The sequence below is a fragment of a genome, unplaced genomic scaffold, assembly GCF_019419815.1.
Source record: "Pyrus x bretschneideri cultivar Hongxiangsu unplaced genomic scaffold, Pyrus_bretschneideri_v1 Contig12, whole genome shotgun sequence".
Taxonomy (NCBI): Eukaryota; Viridiplantae; Streptophyta; class Magnoliopsida; order Rosales; family Rosaceae; genus Pyrus; species Pyrus x bretschneideri.
This window is the reverse complement of record NW_025999413.1, coordinates 1,103,851-1,125,109: the sequence shown is the minus strand read 5'-3', so window position 1 is coordinate 1,125,109 and position 21,259 is coordinate 1,103,851. Positions and strand designations below refer to the sequence as shown.

General features: G+C 37.8%; 4 protein-coding genes and 1 pseudogene across 7 annotated transcripts; 2 read left to right on the top strand and 3 right to left on the bottom strand.

Moving 5' to 3' along the window:
- The first annotated feature begins 119 nt into the window (after positions 1–119).
- LOC103961004 (glucuronokinase 1-like) lies at positions 120–2,751 on the top strand. Of its 2 annotated transcripts, XM_048577815.1 has the most exons (7): positions 120–384; positions 535–684; positions 801–989; positions 1,069–1,185; positions 1,280–1,440; positions 1,852–2,068; positions 2,616–2,751. In XM_048577815.1, the coding sequence occupies exons 1-7, from the start codon at positions 154–156 to the stop codon at positions 2,637–2,639; spliced, it is 1,089 nt and encodes a 362-aa protein (XP_048433772.1). In that variant the 5' UTR covers positions 120–153; the 3' UTR covers positions 2,640–2,751. The 2 variants fall into 2 exon arrangements, with proteins under 2 accessions (XP_048433772.1, XP_048433771.1); XM_048577814.1 differs by lacking the exon at positions 2,616–2,751 and having other exon boundaries at positions 1,852–2,224.
- Positions 2,355–3,586, bottom strand: LOC125474311. The gene is made up of 2 exons (XM_048577816.1): positions 3,079–3,586; positions 2,355–2,773 (listed from the first exon to the last, which is right to left on the bottom strand). The coding sequence occupies exons 1-2, from the start codon at positions 3,499–3,501 to the stop codon at positions 2,705–2,707; spliced, it is 492 nt and encodes a 163-aa protein (XP_048433773.1). The 5' UTR covers positions 3,502–3,586; the 3' UTR covers positions 2,355–2,704.
- A 939-nt stretch (positions 3,587–4,525) lies between these two features.
- Positions 4,526–8,213, bottom strand: LOC103960971. 3 transcript variants are annotated; one of them, XM_048577533.1, is made up of 14 exons: positions 8,057–8,213; positions 7,453–7,609; positions 7,214–7,325; positions 6,940–7,092; positions 6,541–6,645; positions 6,337–6,420; positions 6,150–6,265; positions 5,946–6,047; positions 5,736–5,849; positions 5,568–5,624; positions 5,413–5,479; positions 5,269–5,322; positions 5,088–5,195; positions 4,526–5,007 (listed from the first exon to the last, which is right to left on the bottom strand). In XM_048577533.1, the coding sequence occupies exons 2-14, from the start codon at positions 7,470–7,472 to the stop codon at positions 4,858–4,860; spliced, it is 1,242 nt and encodes a 413-aa protein (XP_048433490.1). In that variant the 5' UTR covers positions 7,473–7,609; positions 8,057–8,213; the 3' UTR covers positions 4,526–4,857. The 3 variants fall into 3 exon arrangements, with proteins under 3 accessions (XP_048433490.1, XP_048433492.1, XP_048433491.1); XM_048577535.1 differs by having other exon boundaries at positions 5,088–5,162; XM_048577534.1 differs by having other exon boundaries at positions 7,453–7,601.
- A 4,945-nt stretch (positions 8,214–13,158) lies between these two features.
- On the top strand, positions 13,159–15,186 carry LOC125474101 (probable xyloglucan galactosyltransferase GT19). Its single transcript, XM_048577532.1, has one exon. It carries the CDS (start codon positions 13,674–13,676, stop codon positions 15,078–15,080), a length of 1,407 nt encoding a protein of 468 aa, XP_048433489.1. The 5' UTR covers positions 13,159–13,673; the 3' UTR covers positions 15,081–15,186.
- A 1,030-nt stretch (positions 15,187–16,216) lies between these two features.
- On the bottom strand, positions 16,217–21,062 carry LOC125474310 (annotated as a pseudogene).
- Positions 21,063–21,259: the final 197 nt, after the last annotated feature.

Below are 21,259 nucleotides of genomic sequence, written 5' to 3'. Positions count from 1 at the left end.
CTCTAGACACTTTGCTGTCTCACAGTTTAACGTTAATTTTCGTGTCAACATTATAAAATATTGTGCCAAAATATCAGCCGAAAAAGTCTATAACGTTAACTTTTCTCATAGTTTGAACCTAGTGCTTTATTCACCCTGCAAGCAGCAACAGAAATGGATATGGACGACCACCAGACGTCGTCGTCGGAAGCGGCGGTGATCCAACACAGGGCGTACGCCAGGGTGGGGCTGCTTGGTAACCCGAGCGACGTCTACTACGGCCGCACGATCTCCTTCAGCGTCGGAAACTTCTGGGCCACCGTAAGGTTGCAGCCGTCCGATGATCTCGTCATCCAGCCCCACCCCACCCACGACCTCGTCGTCTTCCGATCCCTCGATCACCTGGTTCGTGGCTGCACCACTTCAATTTCGCAATTGCATATAGTCCTAATGTTGAATTGAATCCTGCAATTAAATTTAAACTGAAATTTCCATTTGCTGTGATTGAATTGAAAATTTGAAATGTGATTGAATTGGAAAATCGAAATCGAACAGGTGAATCGGTTAGGTAGTGAGGGATATTATGGAGGTGTTCGATTGTTGATGGCGATTTGCGAAGTGTTCTTCGATTATTGCAAGGAAAATGCGATCGAATTGGAAGCTCGAAATTTCACTCTCTCGTATGATACCAATATCCCTCGCCAGGTAAATCTTAATTAACTAAATTTTAATCACACTAATGAATGAATTTCAGTGATTTAAGTAAGTAGGGATTTTGATTTTTGTGTTTTTTGAGATTGAGATTCCGATTTCGATTTCAGACAGGACTTTCGGGATCTAGTGCGATTGTGTGTGCAGCCCTGAGCTGCCTTCTTGACTTCCACAAGGTTAGGCATTTAATCAAAGTGGAGGTCCGCCCCGGCCTCGTCCTTAATGCCGAGAAGCAACTTGGCATTGTTGCCGGTCTTCAAGATCGCGTGGCACAGGTTTATGGCGGCCTCGTTTACATGGTACTTTAGTTTCAACCATTCCATGTTAACATCCTTTCAAATTTCAACCATGGCATGTAGTAACTTTTCGACTTGTTAGGAATTTGCCAAGGAAAACATGGATACTTTGGGGCATGGAATTTACACACCCACGGATGTTAGTCTTCTCCCGCCTCTTCACCTCATCTATGCCGAGAATCCAAGTGATTCTGGGAAGGTTAGCGTTTCCTTATTGTTAGTCTTCCGTATCGTTTTCCACTTGTTGAGCAATCTGTACAAGAATTGACACATTCATTGACTTTTGATGGCAGGTACATAGTACCGTTCGTCAAAGGTGGCTCAACGGTGATGAGTTTATAATATCATCAATGACAGAAGTCGCAAATATTGCACTAGAAGGAAGGACGGCCTTACTTGAAAGGGACTACACTAAATTAGCTTCTCTGATGAACAGAAATTTTGACCTTAGAAGGTTTGAGATTACCTGCTTGACTCGTTATTCGATTATGTGTGTCATTCATGCGAGGAATATGATGTTGTTCGAGACTATTGCCACTCAGTGTCGATTTTGCACAAACTGTACATTTGTTTGCTAAACCTTTTTCAGTAGCCGCTTCAACATGCTAGAAGGTCCGATAATAAGAAGAAAAAAAACGTCACTATTTGCGTCCATTTGGGTGTGATGTCAAATCTAAGAATTTTCTTTAATTGAGACCCTGAGCACCATAAACTCATTACGTCCCTTCTTATGTGTTACATTGTCATAATGGGTTACGCCATGGCAGCTGGGCTGGAGTAACATCTTATATTTTGAACCATTTTCGCATTTGTTATGTTTGTGCATTTTATGGATGCTCAATGTTGGTATGTGGATGTTGTGCAGAAGCATGTTTGGAGACGATGCTTTGGGTGCTTTAAACATAGAAATGGTGGAGGTAGCCCGAAGGGTGGGTGCAGCATCCAAGTTCACAGGTAGCGGAGGGGCAGTCGTCGTCTTTTGTCCCGATGGTCCTTCACAAGTGAAACTCTTGGAGGACGAGTGTCAAAAGGCTGGCTTTAAACTCGAACCGATAGAAGTCATTCCCTCTCTTCTAAACGAGGTTGATCTACAAACCTTATCAAAATAGGCAATTAGTTGGTGTCTTCTGATTTAGTTCTCTTTAGGAACACAATTTTTACGCCTTTTGTTTGAAACGAATTATAAACTGCTATTTGTTTGTTCGAGTGTTTGATATCAATGCAAGTCTTTCCAGAGACCGAATGGAGTTAAAGATCAATTTCGACATTCAATATCTCTCTATCTATATTGACAGAAATGCTTTGAATCGAAATTGAAATCTAGGACAATCTAAAACGCAAAGTGGTAGCTACGAATACACAAAAGCATGAATCGAAATTGAAATATAATCAATACAACATATACACACTTTCCAGTTTCTAGGCCTCATTCATCTATTGTGGTTTTGGCTACATCACTCATACCAAATCACATGACCAAGGTGGAAAAAATTAATATTATGGTGGAACCTTAACTTTCTTTATGGTATCAGAGCATATTATTTCTTATGTGAAGCCCAACGGCCGGACCTACTCCACATCACCCTCTACTACTTTCCTCCTACCCCTTGGGGAATTTCATGAATACAGGCTACCATTGCAGCGATCTCATGAGCTCCCTCGGTGAACTGCTGATTGGAATACCGAAGAAAAGCGGAGTAATCCGTTCCTCTTCTACCTTACATAGTGCGTCCGCTTGTGTCACAGAGACTCGAAACATTACCAATGATCGCTGCGTGTGCGTCTACCTGCATTCACAAAGGAGGATGAAAAAATGTAATTATACTGTGAATGATTGCTGACCAGTTTAGGGGTCAATTAAGGTAGTCTAAGAAAACGAAAACAGAAACCCTAAAAGTTCAATTGATGTTTGGTTACTGAGAAATCAGAGAAATGTCATGGAAAATCAGCTCAACTGAGCCCCAAATTGGCGTCACGAGCTAAAGTTTCAAACTTTGCAAAAACCCTAATCCCGAAAATCTTTCAATTTTCAAAAAAAAAATGCCACAAACCAAACAATCCCAAAACGAAAGGAAAGAAACCCCCAATTCACCTGCAAGAGAAGCTCATCCACCAACGACCCACAACAGGACTCCGTCCCCTGAATCTCTAACACCCCAGACCCATCCAACGACGCCGTATCCTCCCGTTCTCGCTCTTCCATTCTATGCTGCTCCTCCTCCTCTCGTTGCTGCGCCCTCTCCTCCATTGCGCGCAAAGTGCTCGACAAAAGTTCCCACTGGTCGATCTCCGCCTGGTACTTAGCTCTGAGTTTGAGAAGAAACTTCCTCCTCCGCTCTCTCCGAAGTTTCTGGGGATCCTCCTGTAGATCCGCGGAGGCCGAGGACGGTGGAGCTGGGACCGACTCGTCGGCATCTGCGTCCACCCGGCGCCGCTTCCTCCGCTTGAAGACGAAGCCGTCGTCGTTGCAGACCTCCCACTCTTGGGCGTCCACCCAAGCTGCTGCAGACTCCATTACCGCAGGAAGCCGCGAGCGGGAAAAATGAAAATTTCAAGTGAGAAATGACTTTTGCTACCTCCGGATTCGTCACGGTGGAGTATCAGTGCCAAATAAACCTAAAACGTTGTCGTTTTCGTTTTTCAGCAATTAGGGAAATATTTAGAATTTGCCACCTCTTTTATCCATTTAGAATTTGCCACCTAATACGGATAAAAGTGAAGCGTGGCTGCGTGAGTCACTGAGTCGTTGAATTAATAATTATTATTTTGCAATTTACAGCTGCTGTTTATTCAATTCAAGAGCAATGTTAGGAACTTAAATTTAAAGATTAAATTTGTAAACTAAATGATGTATCACCAATAAGAATAAACACATTTATCAACGTGTAAGTAATAAACTAATCATCAACTTTCATGTCCTTTAGTTTTTAAAACTTTGTTCACAAATTTAGTCTCTCTAACATTACTTTTAATTTAATGTGAACAGAATGAGAGCAATTTGTATAACGAGTTCACTGTCATCGTAGAACGACATATCTTTTAAGAGAAAATGGTGAATTATAATTGAGATGGAGAAAGCTTGCCTCATGTCATAAGTAATTATCCAAGATAAACTACGCATCAAAATCAGAATTCTAATGCAACCTATCCATTATTTAAAAATTTTCCGCCTAGGCCCCACCTAACGTTTGGTTACCGTCTAGATTAATCTCTAAACGTTTGAAAATTAAGAAATGACATTTAAACTTGCTTAGGCACATGCCTAGATCACTTAGACACTCGCCTAGGTCGTCCAGACCTACCTAATTTGCGACTCTTACTTAGAAAAAAAATAAATAACTTTTATTTTGCGTTCTAATAATTTATAATCTATATATTATTCTAATAATTTATGAATGCTCTTAACTATTTGGACTTCAAGTTCGTCGCATCGTATTACTGGTAAGCCCAGCTAATCCATCATCTTTTACGAATTCCACTAACCGTATGATACGTAAGACGAGAGAAGAATTCTACCTCTACGGGAATAGCACAAAAAATGCAACCTTAAAAGGCACTAGTATTGACGTAGCAACAATACATAGCCAGACCGAATGTAACTTTGTGTTAAGTACAGTCGAGCTGTATTTGTACAAGTTCCTGTCACCATTATTTTCGAACCCGAATCCTCTCCGGATCCCAACAAATCTGAGTCTATAGATTCAATGATCCGGACCGTTGAAATTTGATCTAACAACTACAAACAGGGAGCCCCTCTAAAAGTTATCATAATTGTAAACGTTGAATCAAATTTCAACGGCCTGGATCGTTGGATCCTTCGACTCAGATTTTTGGGATCCGGAGAGGATCCCGGTTCATTACTTTCAACCCTCTAATGAGCTGTTGAATTTGGAGGATCAACTCCCATTTCCTCAAAATATGCTTTCTCGGCGCCGGTCATTCGTGCTTGAAACATTGCCCATTCGCTATGACACCTCTCCCTTACCCCTTCCCATGGTGCTCTTCCACCCTCCGCTTGCCCCTGTCGGGCGAAAAAAATCGGTGACTACATTGTTCCAGATAAAATCGTTATATCAGCTGATGTTAGAAGCTTGAACTTACTTGGTTCCCGAGTGAAGGAACGCCTTGATGGACAATCCATTGCGCGTCCACGACTCCAATTTTCTTATGTGCAGGCTGTTCCCAAGCAAAGATAAAAGATGGAAGGCCCTAAATTACAAATTTACGATCACAAGCAGGAAGGAGTAATATTTAAGGCACAGAGAGAGTTGTTGTTTCGAACCTCAACGCAATTTCTAAGAGCAAAATCCAGACCCCAGCCATGGACCAGGTCATTCTGCAAAAGGGAAAAGATTATAGAAGTAGCATTAGAGCAATCACTAAAGGCCTTGCAACGGATTGAGCTGAGAAAGACGATGATATATACCTGAATCATATGCCAGACACAACGCCATGCATCCCGAGAAAACACAGGTGCCATAATTTCAACAAACCTGCACATTTTGGTATTCATGTTAGAATGCATTAGAACACACTCCAAAAGCTTCCACAACGGTGATGGATAAGATTATCTTTACATACGATGCACATGGTGGCAAATGCGGATCACTGCACCAACCAGGTCTCTCCTCTGTCTGCCTGTAGGAAGGGGTTCAAGAAAACGTAAGCCAAGCAACAATTTCAATCATTGGTTGAAGTATTATCAATGAGCGGAATATAAAGACTGATTAGAAAATCTGCCAATCTTACATGTGAACTTCGCTGTTTTCTCTCCGCCTTGTCATCTGCCATGTTAGCCCACTCTTTGGATCTAAACCTGGCTGTGATATTTCCAAACCATGTTTCTTTACCAATTTTATGTATCTGGTACACAGAAGATTAAAGCCTTAACATTTAGTTTATCCTAGCAGCAATTTTCAAAATTCAAATAACACAGCACAATGAATTCTCAACGCTCACTTCTCAGCATCAAAGTGTTCCAGACCAAGATCCTCATCCCAAATAAATACGTATTCGTACGGTGCCACAATGTCAGGATGCAAAAACCGCTTGGCATACCACCTGGAAGCAATTTCCAGGACGCTTAGGTGGGGTTTAACATAAATCTCTTGCACAATTATTGGGACAACTTTAAATATTCAAAGCAGCTCATTTCTTTCTAACCATTTAGTTTGCTTCTGAATGCTCATGTGGATAGCTCGCTTCGACCATTCAAACTCATCCCATTCACTTGTCAAACCATCGTAGTGAAACAAAAGTATGGTGAAATTCTCTGAAAACTGTAAATTTACGTTTAGGAAGAGAAACAGAGATAAATAACTGCACAAATGAATTTGTTGAGAGAACAGACCTTTTTCACAGCTGCATCAACGTTTTTTTTCTGAGCACAACCTACGGTAAAGGTTACAAGATACTTTGGCTTGACAAGTAAGTCCTATAAGTTCCACCTCCAAAAGAAAAGGCAAAGATTAGAGAACAGGTCTGAAAACATAATCCAATTCTCAATCAAAACAGGACGTGTCATTCATACTAAAGTTAGAGTGCAGATGCACACCTCACTGGGCAGACCCCATAGTCGGTGAAGATAGAAATCCGACTCAGATGCAATGATACCAGGCGCTAGGCTTTCAGCCCCTCGAGGATTAGTTGGAACCCAAATCTGCATTGTAGTCAAATGGATAGAAGTCAGTGCCATATCATAAACATCAGAACAATAGATCGCACCAAATTTCCAGGAACAATTACAACATCAAAACAGCCTAAAGAAAAGTATAACCTTTCACTGAACCCTATAACTTTGTCTCTAGAACCACTATACGAGCGTGTGAATTCAGCGTAGTATCTTAATTTCCTTTACTAGCAAGCAAGCAATTTCTCCTCATTATTGTTACGATAATTAGCCTAGGGTAAGGCCTAAATCCTTCCATGCTGCACAAGTATAATTTAAACATACCTTTGTCTCCTGAGACACATATTTTTCAGTGCGCTGCTCGTTTCCCTTCAAAGAAGACCAGGCACTCAACAACACTTGGGGTGAAAACCCGGAGTACTTTTCCTCTATGCACGAAAGATCAATTGAAGGAAAAAGGGTCGACGGAAGATTCATCTACCATATTCAAACACAATAAAGAAGTCCATGTTACTCTTCATACGATCATATGATTCAGAACCAAATTCATCTGAAACACAACCATACAGAAAAAACAATAAAATAATAATTCGTGTACCTTAGTCAACGAAATTGTTGGAAACGATACTCCTAAAAAGAACCCGACTACAGCTCCAACAAAGATTGTCACTGCAAGCCTCATTGTCTCATTGGGGTTTCTTAAATTTCCGCTGCATCTCAAAAGAAGTTCACATTACACAAATGATGCAAACTCTGAGTTCCGTTGTAACATCAACGAACGTAAAGATTACAGAATGAACAAAACAAAAACAAAAATAAGATTTATAAGATTCGTACATGCGTATCGGAGACCCCATATTGCTCAAGTTACTGTGATCCCAGAGTCACAAAGATACAGGTTGAATTCTAGCAAGCAGAGGGTGTTCCACACGCACGAAAATCGGCAGATTCTACAGCTTCAGTAGTGAAGCAACCATCAAACAACCCTGCAAGGCTGCAACGATAAATTAATTAACTTAAAACATGCTTTGCGAGTCAAATTAATTTCAGTTTTCAAACAGTAGCTCACTGGCTTTGTTTGCACCACTCATCAGCTGAGCCAAATTCTAATTACAGCAAAATTCATAGCTAAGCAACCTAGTACAACAACAACAACAACAACAAAGCCTTATTCCACTAAGCGGGTTAGCTGTATGAATCCTAGAACATCACTGCATTCGGTTTTGTGCCAAATCTTCCGTTAACTCCAGTAATCCATATCTTTTAAATTCATGTTAAAAATGGCAGTAAATATTATGCGGAAATTTTAGCGGGAGTTTCTAAATTTAATTAATTTATTAATCATGAAGTTAAACTCAGTTAAACGCATCAAATCCGGAAATATTAACACAAAGCAGATTAAGGAAAGTAATTAATAATTAACGAGCAGGTAAAAACGTACGGAGGTGATTTTGCCGTGAAAAAAAGTTCAACGCGGCGGAGCAAAACCGAACACGGCCCCAGCTCCGTCGTCCGGCAGGGCCTTCCAGTTCCGTTTCCCTGATTCTCCGATTGGGTTTTTGAAAATGGCACCAACGAGGAACTGCAGAGATTTGAACTCCCCCAGGAATTTCCATTTCTGTGACGCCTTTTATTAACGCCTTCGTTCGTTCCGTTTGGACTTTTTAATCACGTGCGTCGCCCGTGCCGGGAAGTTTTGAACCAAAGGATCGAGCCATTGGATGAATAAAGTTTGTGGGACCTGCGTGAAGGGAGTGGAGATCTGGCCGTTGACTGGAAGCGAGGAATTCTTTGCGCGCGGGAGCGCAGAAGAAACAAAAATATTCCCTTTTCGTGATTTACGAATGGAGAGGAAATGATGGCTGTGATTTGATTATTTTGATGAAATTGGATTTTTGGGGGGTAGTGTTTAACAATTTTGGGGCCGGCCATCTCCCTTTAAAAATTAATTTCAGTGATGATTTTTATGTTTTGTTTTATCCAATACGTACTCTTCTTTATTTTTTATTTGAATAAATTAATATTATGACACATTAGTAAAACTCAACTAAAATGATTAAATTTGGAAAAACAAAATACGGATTTGGAATTAGGACGTCGAAATATGTTAATGAAGGTCCTCGAAATTTTTTATAGAAAGTCATCGAAAAAGTCAATGATTAACCCTACAAGTCAATAGAGACGCTCTAGAGGTCAAATATGTTAAAACTTCAGAATTTTCCTAAATGGATGTCAAAAATAGATTTGAGAAATCGAAATTAGCCGAGAAGGGTTTCTGAGAAAATTTTGAAAAATCAACTAACGGTCAATAGCTAACTTTAACAGAATATTCTATTAAAGTTAACTGAAAAGTTAACGGAATCATATTCCCTCTAAAATCTGAAATGAACTTGGGTCGAATCCAGGTTAAGGCAAAATAATATTAAGAATCAAATAAGAATGCATTTTTTTCTTCTTTTAAAAAAAGGGCAACTGGTAACCACAATTATCTACCCTTTCAAGCCCATAAAAGACGCTAATTGATAATTATAGCTTACCCGTGATTAGATCAAAAAGATTCACAATAGTCAAGATTAAGTAGGGGCTTCTTTTTTTTTTCTTCTTTTAGGGGGACAATTTGGTGGTGAACCACAATTATCCATCCCTTCTCAGATCATAGGAGGTTAGTTGGGAATTGGACCGTACACGTAGTCACGATTCACAAGTTACAAAAGTATCGAATCCAGGACTTCATATTTTTTCTTTAGGGAGTTGATGCTCGCACTTTTTACTGGACCACTTATCGTGATTTAATAATATGTATTTATCATTTCACTTTTGGTTTGTTCACGGTGGAAACGTGAATATTTTGACTATTAGAGTGTAGCAGTGCCAAACGAGGAGGTCCATCCCAGCCAAACTTATTTAAATCAACTTTTGTGATTTGAGCTGGCCCACTCAATGAACCGAGGAACAGCGGACTTGGCCCACTAATCTTTAATTATTTTAAAATATTATAATAGTTTGTTTCAACATTTTTTTAAGTTAAAGATAAAAATACTTAGCCAGTTAATCATTATTAGTCTAAGAGAAATGTTATGGCAACTATTTTAAAGTGGGATTCTTTCTAGATTTTCTGTTATCTCATAATTTAAAATTTTAAAATCAATTGTCGTGTCAACATTTTAAAATATTGTATCAAAAACATAAGATGGTAGAGAGTTCTATTAATTTGTAATATTAATATTGCACTTAGGTATGAGATTTAGGTGAATTTTTATGACGATGTTTTTTTTTTATGTTGACCTAAGAAATAAACTGGTCCAATATGAAATAAGTAAGTGCAAACATAAAAGGACTGAAATAAGTCTAGTGCATTCATAAATGGACCGAAATCAATCGATCGAACACCTATCAGATTGGGTTCAATTTGATAAGTGGCAATTTTTTGGCACTTATTTTCCAGACATTGCTGCCGAGGAATGGCTGCGATCACAAGCAAGTAATTGAATGGGTCAGGGGCTCCGAAAGCAGGTGCAAAATAAGCAAGTGTTTCAGGATATGGTTTTTAAGCGAAAAATTTTAGATTTGATTATATTAGTTTTAATAAAAATATCGTGTATCAAAACAATACAGTATTCTAAAATTTTAATTTATGAATATAAAATTTCTAATTAGAGAGTAGGGGCGAGCACAATGTTCTAATCAACTAAACATCTTCACTTTTAGAAACTTCTCAGTTTGAACTCATGAAGCCAACAAGATCTATCATGTATTTCAAGAAACGACACATCTTGATCTCGAGATTGTCGAACTCACATAGGTTTCGAATCTTTATGAAGCTAAACACTTTAACCCTACATTTCGGTGTATTGTATGTGTTATTGATTGGTGTGATTATTGGATGGTATTGGAATGCATATGTGTCGGTGAATGGCAAGATGACTAGAGAATATTATAGTGCTTTGTTGAATGTTCCTTGAGGTGCTACATGCTTGAATTGTGGTATTATGTTGAAACATAGTGGTCTATGTAATGAATTATCGAGTGTAGTGAATGACGAACTACGAATGGCTGGATCCCCGTTTAGGGTACGTAGACAGTCTAACGAGAAGGTTAGATGCAATCATAAAGTATACAAAAAATTAGTACGCTTTTGGATCGTGAGTTGTGTTTGGCCTGTATCCCAGAGGCAAGGTATGATGGATGTGCGGGTATTTAGTGAAGTCACGCATCGATCTTGGACGTATGTCGGGATTGGGACGTGACAATTTATATATAATCATATATAATATAATTGTATTATAATTAATTAATTAATTTATTTATTATTCACTGAATCCATTACCTTAAGAATACAAAAATTGCAATGTGTGAGTTGCATTTTGTGGGCAAGTTAAAAAGTTTTAATATGAATCAAAATTTATGAGAATCCAGACCAATAGTACTTATGAGAGATATCAAAGATCAACCAACATTATCAATGTTTAGTTTTAATTCTTATGCTCCACAAGATCCATTCATTAATTCATTTTATACATCAAATATTTAGTGATGAAATTAATATTTACTAAATTATTATACTTTAATTGAACAAATATATTTTTTGTATTGACGAAGATATATATAACCAATAATCAATGAGAATCTATTACCCGATGGGTATGATTATGGATAATACCCAATAATTAATTAGCGATTATGAATATGGTTAATTTTCGTTATTATGAGGATAGATATAACATATTCGTCCTCAAACCAAATCGTTATCACCCCCACTAAGATCTGAAAGCCTCACAGAACCAGTGAGAAGGTTCTCACTTAGGAGAGGAGCTCTCACCATGCAGAGAGAGAGTATTGCCTTATCTCAGTTCAACATTGTATTTAGGTATGAAATTTAGGTAGATTTTTATGAGGATGTTTTCTTTTACGTTGATCTAAGAAATAAACTGGTCCAATATGAAATAAGTCAAGTGCATACATAAATGGACTGAAATCAATTGATCGAACACTATCGGATTGGATTCAATCTGATAAGTGCCAAATTTTTTGCACTTATTTTCCGGACAGCGCTGTCGGGGAATTGCTGCAATCACAAGCAAGTGATTGAATGGGTGAGAGTAGGCCCGACAATTCCTGACACGACTCGATAATTCGATATGAAATTAACAGGTGTTTGGATCGACACAATAACGTATCGAGTAGTTATCGGGTAACTCGATAAGCATCTGTTAAGATAACGGATTGGTTCGGGTATACACGTGGGTAACACGATACACGATAAGCAAAATATTAATTTTATAATTTTATAATCCTAAAAAGTACTATAATAATTATATATATTAATTTAACAATTTTATACCCCTAAAAACTATAATAATTATATATACATTCAATTAAATTTTAAAAATTGGTGACCAGTGGATCGGCTTAAATATACATACCATGCAATTTCTTAAGTGTTATACGTACAAAATAAATAAATTTAAATCTACTTAATAAAAATACACACACACACACACACACCATTGAACTTGATGAGATACGAATTCTAAGAAACTAATTTCAACGATCCAACCGTCAAACTTGTTTGTATATGCTTCAAGATCGCATCAGTAAAAAACAAACATTCAAAGATCAAGTAACAGGACAAAACTTTTCGACGGTTATAAAACGAAAAATCACGATTTAACGGCTATTTTAACTCCGATTTTGATTTTTTTTTTTTTTTTTTTTAGTTACACTTATTGAGCCTATATGAATACAATGAATGAATTCGATCTTCAATTTAAAATATTTACACTAATGGATACCACTAAATCTTATGTTATACTTAATGAAAGTATAAATAAACTCTAAGTATTAGTGAATCTATCATTTTGAAGGTATGCATCCTACGAAACTAATTTCAACGATTCAACCGTTAAACTTGTTTGTATATGCTTCGAGATCGCATGCGCCAAAAATCGCAAAAAACAAACTTTCAGAAATCAAGTAATAGGACAAAATTTTTCGACGCTTATAGACGAAAAATCACGATTTAACGATTATTTTAACTCCGATTTTGATGATTTTTTACAGCTACACTCCTTGAGTCCATATGAATACAATGAATGAATTCGATCTTCAATTTAAAACTCCGATTTTGATGATTTTTTACAGCTACACTCATTGAGCCCATATGAATACAATGAATGAATTCGATCTTCAATTTAAAATATTCACACTAGTGGATACCATAAAATTTTATGTTATACTTAATGAAAAATCACGATTTAACGGGTATTTTAACTTCGATTTTGATGATTTTTTTTACAGCTACACTCATTGACCCTATATAAATACAATGAATAAATTCGATATTCAATTTAAAATATTTACACTAGTGGATACCATAAAATCTTATGTTATACTTAATGAAAGTATAAATAAACTCTAAGTGTTAGTGAATCTATCGTTTTTATGAGATACGCATCCTATGAAACTAATTTCAACGATCCCACCGTCAAATTTGTTTGTATATACTTCGAAATCGCATACGCCAAAAATCGCAAAAAACAAACATTTAGAGATCAAGTAATGGGACAAAACTTTTCGACGGTTATAAACAAAAAATCACGATTTAACGATTATTTTCTTCTATGGGTTGTGTTTACTCCATTCATCGCATGCTTTTGGTTCTCATATATTAGCTGAATTCAATCTCTTTCCAGCTCTGCATATTTTTTTTGTGGGTTTGAAATTTTGTAAATTTTTCTGGCTTTTAAAAAAATGAACTGCCACCAATTTGTCACCTCTTTAAAAAAAAAAAAACAATTTTTTCTATTTTTTTGTTGGATTTCCATTTTCCAACCCAAAAAAAGAAAATGCAGTTTTAACAAACAAAACAAAAAACGAAAAACAAAACTAATGGAAGGATAAAACTAGCGTCAAAACAAAACAAATCAGAAAATTACCCAAAACTTCAGCACCATTTCAAACCCCATTTCTCTCCATCTTTCTCTCACCCCAAAAATCTAATTGCAAAATCCATCCTCATAAATAACCCCATTTCTCTCCATCTTTCTCTCTCCCTATCAATGGCCTCCAAGTCCACTTTACTAATCTCCACCTCTTTCCTCCTCTTCTTCTTCTCCACCACCACCACCACCATCCAACTATGCTTCGCCCAAATCCCCGGAAACAATCTCGACCGTCCTCAATCCAACTCCGACTGCACCGGCCGTTGGATCCACATCCGACAGCTCCCCCCGTCCTTTAACCTGGATCTCCTCTCCAATTGCTCTGGCTACCCTCTGTTCAACGACTTTTGCCCTCACTTGGCCAACAATGGCCTTGGCCAGAAAACTCATAATATTTCTCACAGTTGGTACCGAACCGACCCGTTAATGCTAGAGGTTATTTTCCACCGTCGGATGCTCGAATACCCATGCCTCGCCTCAGATCCCCAATCTGCCAACGCCGTCTACCTCCCTTACTACGCCGGCATCGACGCCCTTCGTTATCTCTACGGCCCTGATTACAATTCCAGCTCCGAGCAGGGCCTCAATTTGTTCGATTTTTTGACCAATAACGACCCGGTTTCTTGGTATAGGCACATGGGTCAAGACCATTTCTTGGTTTTGGCCCGGCCCGCTATGGATTTCTCCCAACCGTTGCGGAACGATCCGCCGCTGTGGGGGACTTCGCTGCTTGAATTGCCGCAGTTTTTTAATGTCACCGCTCTGACAGTGGAGGCGCGTGCCTGGCCATGGCAGGAGCACGCTGTGCCTTATCCGACATCGTTCCATCCGCCCAATTTGTCGTTATTGGAGACGTGGTTGCAACGAGCGAGGCGGTCCCGTCGCACCACGCTTATGATGTTTGCAGGCGGCGGCGGTGTCGGAAATAATCCGAACATTAGGAAGAGTATCAGGAATGAGTGTGAAAACAACACCAAAGCAAATAATGCGACTTCAAACAACAATTTGGGGAGGTTTGGAAGTGGGGGTGTCAGGTACACAAAGCTGTGCGACATTGTGGATTGCTCCCATGGGATATGTGAGTATGACCCAATTAGGTTCATGAGGCCAATGCTGCAGGCTAGTTTCTGCCTACAGCCTCCGGGTGACACCCCGACGAGGCGGTCCACATTCGATAGCATTGTGGCTGGCTGCATCCCCGTATTATTTGAGGACTCGTCCGCCAAAACGCAGTACGGGTGGCACTTGCCGGAGGATCGGTACGGGGAGTTCTCGGTGTTTATACCAAAGGAGGATGTGGTGTTCAAGGAAACTAGGGTTTTGGATGTGCTTAGGAGCATTCCTAGGGCTAAAGTGAGGAGGATGAGGGAGAATGTGTTGGAGATGATACCAAGAGTTATGTATAGAAGGCATGGGAGCTCAATGGGATTGAGAGCTAAGAAGGATGCTTTTGATCTTGCGATTGATGGTGTTTTGAACAAGATTAAATCTAGGGTTCCAGTTCAACCTAGGGTTTTCCCTTAGTGACCCACTTGAATTTTACTTTTGTTTTTTAATTTTTTTTCTTTCCTTTCTTGGCATTGAAGTTATTGTAATTATTGATTATGTTGTACATATATTTAGTTTTATGCAAGTGTAGTGCTACTTGATTAAAGTTAAAACACTACGTTTGAATGAAGGAAATAAACTTAGAATTTTGACAAAAGTTAGAATTTATAAATTGATATGCATCAATTCCTTTATTTGGATCCATAAACATAGAAATTTAGGGAGGTGTATTCAATTGAGAATCTGAGATTTGCAAAGATTCCACATAAAATTTTGATTTTATTTGGATTCATAAACATAGAAATTTATTTGGATTTTTATAAAGTTTAATTGATTTGCAAAGATTCCACATAAAATTTTGATTCAATTCTCTCGAAATCTCATGAGAAGATGTGAGATTTGTAGATGCTTAAAATATACTACGAAATCTCTTCAATTCCTTCTAATTCCTCAACTTTATCAAATTCTTTAAAATCAATTTCTAATTAAATACACCCGGATTTCTAAGGATTTTAATAAATTATCTTAAAATTCTAATTGAATACACCTTAAATTTTGGAGAATCACTTAAAATCCTGATTGAATACCCCTAGATTCATTAAAAGAATTAAAATCCCTCAATATCTCAATTGAATACACCCTCCTTAGAATAAAACAAAATCAGATTTTGGGACCTCAAATTCCTAAGTTTAAATTCCATAGAAATAGATGTCATTTTTAAATTTCGATGGGTAAGAGTTTAAAAATAAAAGATTCCATATTCAAATTCTATTGTTTTTTTAAGTTAACCAAACAAGAAAATTCACAAATTCTAAAAAATAGAATTATGTAATTTCAAACTTTCTTAATAATCTTAAATTTATTCATCCAAACAAAATCTTAAGAAAAATGTTCGTAGATTAGATTTAGATTTGGCCAAATCAACTAGAGTAGTGTGCTTCACCGTCTGCGCCAAGTTCAAATCCCGACCCTTGGATGATTGAACTTCAAATTACGCCATTATCATATTGTTTGTCAAAAACAAAAGTTTTGAAAAATGCTCAATTCAAACATGAGATATAGAGTATCTGTCTTCGTTGCAGCGTTAGAATTGTTATTTTAGCCTTGGCTTGTGAATCAAGAAACAGAAAACAAATAAATTATTGGACCGACGAAAAACAATACAATCTTATTGAGGGTGCCAAAAACTAAAGAAAAACAAATGAAAGGGCGCTGATGGAGATTTGATGCAACAATACCTAATACATTCGGAACGTGATGCAAGAATTGCAAAACCGCGCTTCATACGGCTAGGACGACGTTCTTGTTCTGTATTGGCAGGAGGCGAGGTTTCGAGTTTCAACCCATCTGAAAATGGTAGAAGCCCAAGTCAGCCCTGCTCCAAAACCGGCAGCTGCAATAGTATGGCCTGGTTTCACCTTCCCGATCCTCACAGCTTCGTCCAATGCCAACGGTATGGAACCAGCGCTCGTGTTGCCATAGTTTGCCAAGTTTGAAATCACCTGCTCTGATGGGATTTGCATGCGAGTAGAAACCGCATCAAGGATGCTCTCTGGTTTGCCTGCATTATCGATTTGTCTTATCAGAACAAAATGTGCTACGTCGCTTGTTTGCTAGGAAAACCTTAGGTCATTAAGAAGCTCCCTTGAAGTGCTATATTCGTTCAAACTTCCCATTACGAAGAAAATGAAAATGTAAGCATTATTTCTCAATAGTGTACCAGTTTAGTTCACTGGACATATATGACAGGCTGGTATAGTTTTGGAAATAAAAAATTATTAGGCTGAAGTTACTTGCCGTATATGTCTATTTTCCACGCCTAAATATTTTCTGAAATTAAACGTAATGTGGGAAAGAAATTGTAGTTAAATGATAATCGGTAGCTGTAACTGACGGTAGAGCAGAGAAATCGTTTAATCAGCAAAACCTGGGGTAAACTTTCCCAAAGATATCATTCATCATACCTGATGGAGCAGTAACCAATCAATGCTAGATGCAGGGAGACCAGCCTTTGCAAGGGAATACTCAATTGACTGCGGCACAACACGCACAGCAAAGCGAAGGACCTCTTTACCATTCATTTGAAGGCAGGAATATGAAGCTTGTCTTGGAGGGAAGCCTAGGACTGAACCATTAGAACCCAGCTCATCGTCTGTTTCATTTTCTTTCAAGGCGGCATTTAGATGTCTGCAAAGAGAGTGATCGGTCAGTATCAGAAAAATACTGTACTTGCTGAAAAGGTGCATAAAACAAACATAGAAATCGAGAAAACGCAAACCTGTATCCTTCACGTTCCTCTATCGGTCCAAAGTTAGAAGCTGAGAGGGACTTCAATGCCCTTATATAGAAAACCAGTCCTTAGAGCTAAGTAAACCAAGTCGTTACCCTTAATGTGACAATACGCTGATCCTAGATCCAAAATAAACCACTACAAGCAGCTGTAATATCATACGCTAAAGGATTCCTTGTGCAGCCGAGTGCTTTCTGAACCTGAAATTACAATATAATACAAATTGAAAAAATGTAAGCATTTACTGTATTAATTAAACAACATAAGCACTAAGAGTTTGAATTTTTGCTTGAGCATTCATTCAAATGTGAAGCTCAACAACATCAATATTTAGCTCCACTTGCACTACACAGGGGTTTCTAACATGCAAAATAGAGTAACACTCAATTGTTCGTTCTATATCACGTGTGAATCATGATCAATATAGTCCAGTATAGTTCACATAGTTGGTCAAAGTTCGTGCCATGGAAAAAGCATAAAACTAAATAAGCACAACAAACTTAATCAATAAAATAACCGACTAGGAATATAAAGAAGAGACCTTAAAAAGCTACAGTTTTTTAAAGTCAGCCAGCGGTAGTTCGACCAAATACTGAACAAACCAAAAAAAAGCATGTCACATCTAGTACAAAACTCCAGTCCAGTCAAGATGAATCGCGCTAATGGGAACTCTTCTAAAGTTCTTAGACATAGATGCCCACAAGGATAAAAGAATCTACTTCTGTCTGAAATAGAACCCCTTTATAAATTAATGAAACTTGCAATGATCTGTTACTTTTTATTTTTCTTCTACAATACAAATAAATACACACCTAGATAGATGAAATTTTGTTCATCACCTAAAGATTTATAAGCCCCTAAAAACATGGAGAATAAAATATAATAGGAATCAATAACGGCAAAACAATCATATAATGCACACCACTGTGAAGCTCAATCCCTTTTCTTTTTTTTTAAATCCTGACGACTTAATCCAGATACCACCCAATGCTCTACATACCTTAGGGGCACAGCCAAAGATTTCATCAGGCGTAGATGTGCACACCAAGATTAGGTCCACATCATCAACACCAACCTGTGCCATCTCAAGAGCTTTATGCGCTGCCTCGACCGCTAACGTTGACAGGCTCTCTTTGCCTGTAATTTTACAAGAAGAATGTCATTATATAGAATGGGTAACATAAAATATCCACTAGACCTAAAAATGAGGACGAGAAAAGAGACACATATTTGACTAAAATAAGTGTTCAGATAAAAGGTAGAAGCATTCAAATATCCAGTACAACATGGGAAAGTCCCCCTTAGGCTCTTACACATCTTACATTACCAGCATTAATCAGGTCAAACCTCGCCATATGCTTGTAGTTTCAGTTGTCCGAATAGAATGGTGAAGCCATAGTACTATGTAACAGATTTTGTTCAATAGCGACAGAAAGAAGGTCATACAAGCCGCTATCTGACGAACCTCATCCTAGGCAAGATTCAAATCGTCAACCTGAGAGGTCCAACAGATTGTTTCCTCTTGTAATGCAGTGCATATGCACCGCAAGTATGAGACTATGAAGCTGAATTTCCTAAGTTAAACTCATAGCATGCGATTTAAAAAAAGAGGCTCGACACAGGCTAAGCTATCTCAAACTGTTTACCAAATATATGACATTATCATGCACAGAAAAGTATGACCTGACCTGAAATAACTCGTCGATTACGAATCCCAGTGCGAACAGATATCCATTCGTCGTTAGTATCTACTACTTTCGCAAGATCGTCATTTGAAATCTTAAGACTGGGTACTGCTGAGCCGCATCCAATTAACTTGCAGCCTTTACTGACAGGCCTGAAATAAAATAGAAATTATTTAAGATCAGACAGATTATCATTTACCAGCTTGTATTCATACCCCCCATTTAACCAAAATGCAATCCCAGTACTGACAGTGGCTCTGGGCAAAGGCACTCTGTTTATTACATAAAACACATAGCAGTGGCCACGGTCCAACCTGGGATAGCTTTAACCAAGAACAATTATAATTAGATGCAGGAGACAATTTTAAAAGATCCGTCCAAAGCCATGGGCCACTGGTAGGAATTAAATTTTAGATTTTACAAAAACAGAAATAAACAACCAATTCATTCAGGACAAAGTTCAATAACACACTAGGCATTCAACAAAGGAATTTGGTAATTTGGTCATGTTCTAAATTTAGCACACTAGCCATTAAAGAAGATAGCTACAGAGCGCAAAGACAATCCAAATGCAAGAAAAGGAAAAAAAAACCCTTAATTTGATAAACAAATTTTTTTTCTGGGGTTCATAAGATAACCAGACGACAATAGGCAAGAAAAAGTCACTTTAAGTGGGTCTACAAAAGTGGTAAACTGATAAGATAAACTTTTAGTTTTGTTCATGATTATTGCCTTTATTTCCCTTCCATCATCCAAAACATTCTCTTAGTTTAAGTGGGAGAGAGAGCAGACAGATGGCGAAGCCATCGGAAGAACAGTGATACAAGCAACCTTTAAAAACCAATACAAAACCTCATCTAGAAGTATCATCAAAAGGAAATCTAATATTTTTGCCAAATACTGATTCACCTAAGCTCATGCCTGTAATCCGACTTACATCAATGAAAACGCTTCTAACTTAGTTGCATCCTCTAGTTAGTCCCAAAATTGATTTGTTAGACAGTTACTTTACTGTGCCTTAATCATCTATGTATATGTATACTTCCCCAAATTTTAGCCTTAAATTGATTGTAGTTACTAAAAAGTCGGCTTGATTTTGGATCGATTGTTGCTGGCTTCGTTGCTTAAGCCTTGTAAATTCTACTGTAATGGAGATGAATAAGATCATCCAATTCCAAATCCTCAGTGATAATATATCCAAACCAAAATTTAAACACTTTGTGCAGCACAAGTTTACACATGGGAATTTATTCCCCATCCCTTTCATACAGAAAATGGCTATGCACTGGCATGCTATTGCCAACCATAACTCGAATCCTACTTATCGAAACAAATCTAGCATATACAAGTAAAACCAGAAAGCTAAAGAACTTTATGACTAAATGCAAATCATGAAGCTTTCCAACAAAGATAAAAAATCAAATGCAAAATTCAACATACAAAACAAGAAGGGGGCAATATCACCAAAAAGAATGAAAGAATGGAGATTGAACTCACTTGGGTGATCGAGATTCAGAAGCGGAAGCTCCAACATGCTTCTCTGCGCCTTCAAAAGTGCTGGAGCAGAATACCCTCTCCGAGATTCCCTCAGGGGAAGGAAACCCAGATCCAAAAACGCGAATTGAAGGCTCGGAACTGTAGGAGCAGTGAAGAACCCAGATGCATTGGTGGCCATTTATTTAAACCCACAAAGCAAAATTTCAGACCCATAAAAAAAAAATGCAGAGCCGGAGACCGGCCCCTTCTTTCTTCGGAGGATCCAAAGGCTCCGAAAGCACATTCTCGATAAACAGGTGTTTCAGAAGACGGTTTCTAACAATAAATATAATATTAATATATTATGTATTAGCATTATAGTCTAATTATATTATTCTTTACAGATAAGTGAAAAAGTTTAGTTTTAATTTAGTTTTATAATATATCGTGTATCAATACAATACAGTATTCTAAAATTCCAACTTTTGATTATAAAATTTCAAATTAGAGAGTAAGGCAAGCACAATATTCTAGTCAATTAAACATCTTCGTTTTTGTAAATTTCTCAGTTTGAACTCACGAAGCCAACAAGATTTCAATCTATTGTGTATTTCAAAAAAAGACATTCTGATCTAAAGACTGTCGAACTCGCATATGTTTTGAATTTTTATGAAGCTAAACACTCCATCCTTACAAAAATACCC